Consider the following 2,874-nt stretch of genomic DNA (forward strand, 5'->3'; position numbering starts at 1 on the left):
TTTCCCTCATCATGCATCTTATATTGTGCCGGTCCACTAGAGAAAGCCCGGAGGTCTGCTGTAGGAGAAGCAGAGATAGCTGCCTGTCCTGCCCGAGCCACACTCTGACCCAGAGACTCTGTGGCCTTCCCAAGCTGCCAAACAGCATGGTGGGCAGGGGCTCCTTTCACCTCTTTCCTTATACAGGACCTTAAATCCACAAAGTGAGTTTTTGAAGCAGAAATGCTACAAGGTCTTACCCAAAATGCCAGTGTAACCATTCCTTTGGCTTAACCCTTCTGTGTGAAAGAGGATTCTGTTCAGCACAAACCTCAGCATTGCGCTGGGTGCCACTGTAGGCAGCTGCACGTAGAGGGGGAGGTTAGATGTGATGGGTGACTTGGTCATTCGTTCAAAGCAGGGTGTGCTGTGATAGGTGTGTACAGCCAACGTAAGGCTGTTGTATCTCACTGTGAGGTTAGCAAAACACTGCACAGCTTTCTGCGCACGTGTCCGTCTAGAGAACTAGGTAAAGGGGTTGCTGTAAAATGCAGGACTCAGTAGTGCTTGGTTCCTTGGGGTGGTTGCTTCCTCTCTTCTGGCATGGGGAGAGACAGCATTCTGGTGCTCAGAGCACATCGCTGCGTTATAAACTGTAATGGGCTTACCAAAGGAGGATGAGGTGTTTCATCCTAGTTTGATAGGACTGTAAGATGTTACCTAGAACCACAGGACTAGTGCAGTGCCTAAAAAATTTGACAAACAGTCCAAGCCTAAGTGTCTCAGGAAGCACCTGATAGCTGTTGTTAGCAAGCGATGAGAGTTCGTAGAAACCAAAGCGTGTCTGGTTCCCAGACCTCACAGTACGGAGTCGGCTGAGGGCTGACCTGGCAGAAACCCCCTTGGCCAGGCCCTGCCTGTCTGTGTCTCGTTAGTGACTTCAGCACCACAGCAGAGATGCTCTTGTGCTTGCCATTGCCCCTTCGCCACCATGCCAGCACAGGGCACTTTGGGTGGGCGGTTGCTGCTGCTGCTGGCAGGGCAGCCTGCGCTTTGGTCAGTGTAGTTTCCTTCTGTTTTCTGAGCCTTGGCTTGAGGCTTTGGCTGCAAAACGCCCTTGATTGTTATTTTCTTGTCTGGCTTTAGCTCTTAACCCAGTCTTTATCTCTGGGATGAGCTACTCACAGGACACATCCGGGCCCTTGTAAATATGGCAGGTATCTGGGTCACTGTAGCCAGACAATTCAGCTGAAGCAATAATTTCCATGTGCTCAAAGAGAATCACATGTTGCTTATGAGTGCTGCCCTTCTCTGTATTGCTGTTGGTGAAAGAAAATGACACAGTCTGCCCTTGGCACTGACCTTCTCCAGCAGCATCTCTACCTCACGTAATAATTGCAGCCGCCACATAAATGGAGGGAGGAATGGAAGGCTGCGAGCCATGTATGCAAAAGACTAATGGCCTTGTGAGATACTTCCTTTTACTTGCTCTCGTGTTGCTGAAGAAACATTTTTAAAATGTAAATTAATATTTTTACTTGCCTAGGTGTAAAAATAGGCATGTGCATAAATGCAGAAAACTTTGATAGTAAATTTTGAAGCTAACAGCTTTTAAAAATAAACTGTTCTCTGTATGCTGTATAAATTACTTATATAAAATATGTGGGTATTTGCAACTTCTGATAGCTTAAGCAAGTGCATAGGAGGCATATTTCAATGTCTTGAATATCTCATTTGAAACTTAACGGATTACTTCAGGCAGATATTTGTTGTAAAGTTTCAATATGGCTGAGAGAACATTACCTTTCAATTAATTTCCCATCTGCAAATTCCCACCTGATGCTTCCTGCAAGTGGGATGCTGACTTCAATTGTTGAGGTCCATTCTGTTTGATACGTAGGTGGTTATTCTCCATCAAGAATCAGAACTCTCTTGTTCAAGCTAAGAAAATGACCCACGCCTTTTTTCCTCTGATTAATCCTCTATGCGCCGTTGATGGTGCCCCTAAAGGCGGGTAGTGCGGACTGCCCTGTGCTGTGGCACCGCCAGACACCAGCAGATGGAGCAGGAAAATAGAGAATCTCTGAGTCGGTTGCTAATAAAGTTATGTTTAATAGAAGAATATGCTTAACGTTTGAAAGAAGTAGCACGATGAAGAGTAAAGGTGTATGTATCATGGTCAGCTGGACCGTACAAAACTTGACCTTATAGCAGGGGATAGAAAGAGCAATGAAATAAGAATTAAAACCACCTTAGCAAACAGGTTAAGAACAATAGAATTTTTAGAATACCTGTTCGTTTTAGAATACCTGTTGGTTAAGCTCCTCTGCATTCTGTACATTTGATATATTTCCCCAGCCCCACCGGAGGTTGCTTGCACACACTCCCCAAAGTTGTTCCCTTTACAGCTGTCAGGATTCTGTCTATTCAGATGCTGTTAAATGGTTCATTTTGATCACCCAAGTAGTTGGTGATGTTAAGCATCAGAATAAACCTGAGCAACTGTCTCCTCACTGTCATTTGCTGCTGTTACTAAGACTGAAAGAACTGAAGTATGTGATCACGCAGATCTGGTAGGGCTTTATAAGTATCCTTCCTAAAGATGCATTGCTGGTCCAAGTGAAGTTACAGGTCGATACAGAAATTACTGGGTTGGGTCCTTTGGTCTGTGTTATGGGGGAGATCAAGCTGAGTGACCATAACATTCCCTATTGGTCTTAAGGCCTATAAAATTCCCTTAGCATCATTCTATGACCAGTGTGGTTTTGAAAGTTAACTGCGAGTTCATGTTGTGCTCAGTAGGGAGAGAGGGGTAGAACAAAGCAGGCCACAGACCAAGTGAAAGAGAAGTGAGATTGAAACAGGAACCAGATGGCAAATAAGGAAGCCTGAAAT

At 45.1% G+C, this 2,874-nt stretch overlaps 1 protein-coding gene across 1 annotated transcript in view; it reads right to left on the reverse strand.

Moving 5' to 3' along the window:
- The window catches only part of PLAC9 (placenta-specific 9), a 5,966-nt gene extending 3,467 nt beyond the window's left edge, over positions 1-2,499 (reverse strand). The window contains 1 exon segment of the mRNA XM_009884571.1: positions 2,439-2,499. Coding sequence (XP_009882873.1) covers positions 2,439-2,499 — 61 coding nt within the window.
- Between the last annotated feature and the right edge of the window lie 375 nt (positions 2,500-2,874).

This window comes from Charadrius vociferus, unplaced genomic scaffold (assembly GCF_000708025.1).
Source record: "Charadrius vociferus isolate BGI_N301 unplaced genomic scaffold, ASM70802v2 scaffold655, whole genome shotgun sequence".
NCBI lineage: Eukaryota > Metazoa > Chordata > Aves > Charadriiformes > Charadriidae > Charadrius > Charadrius vociferus.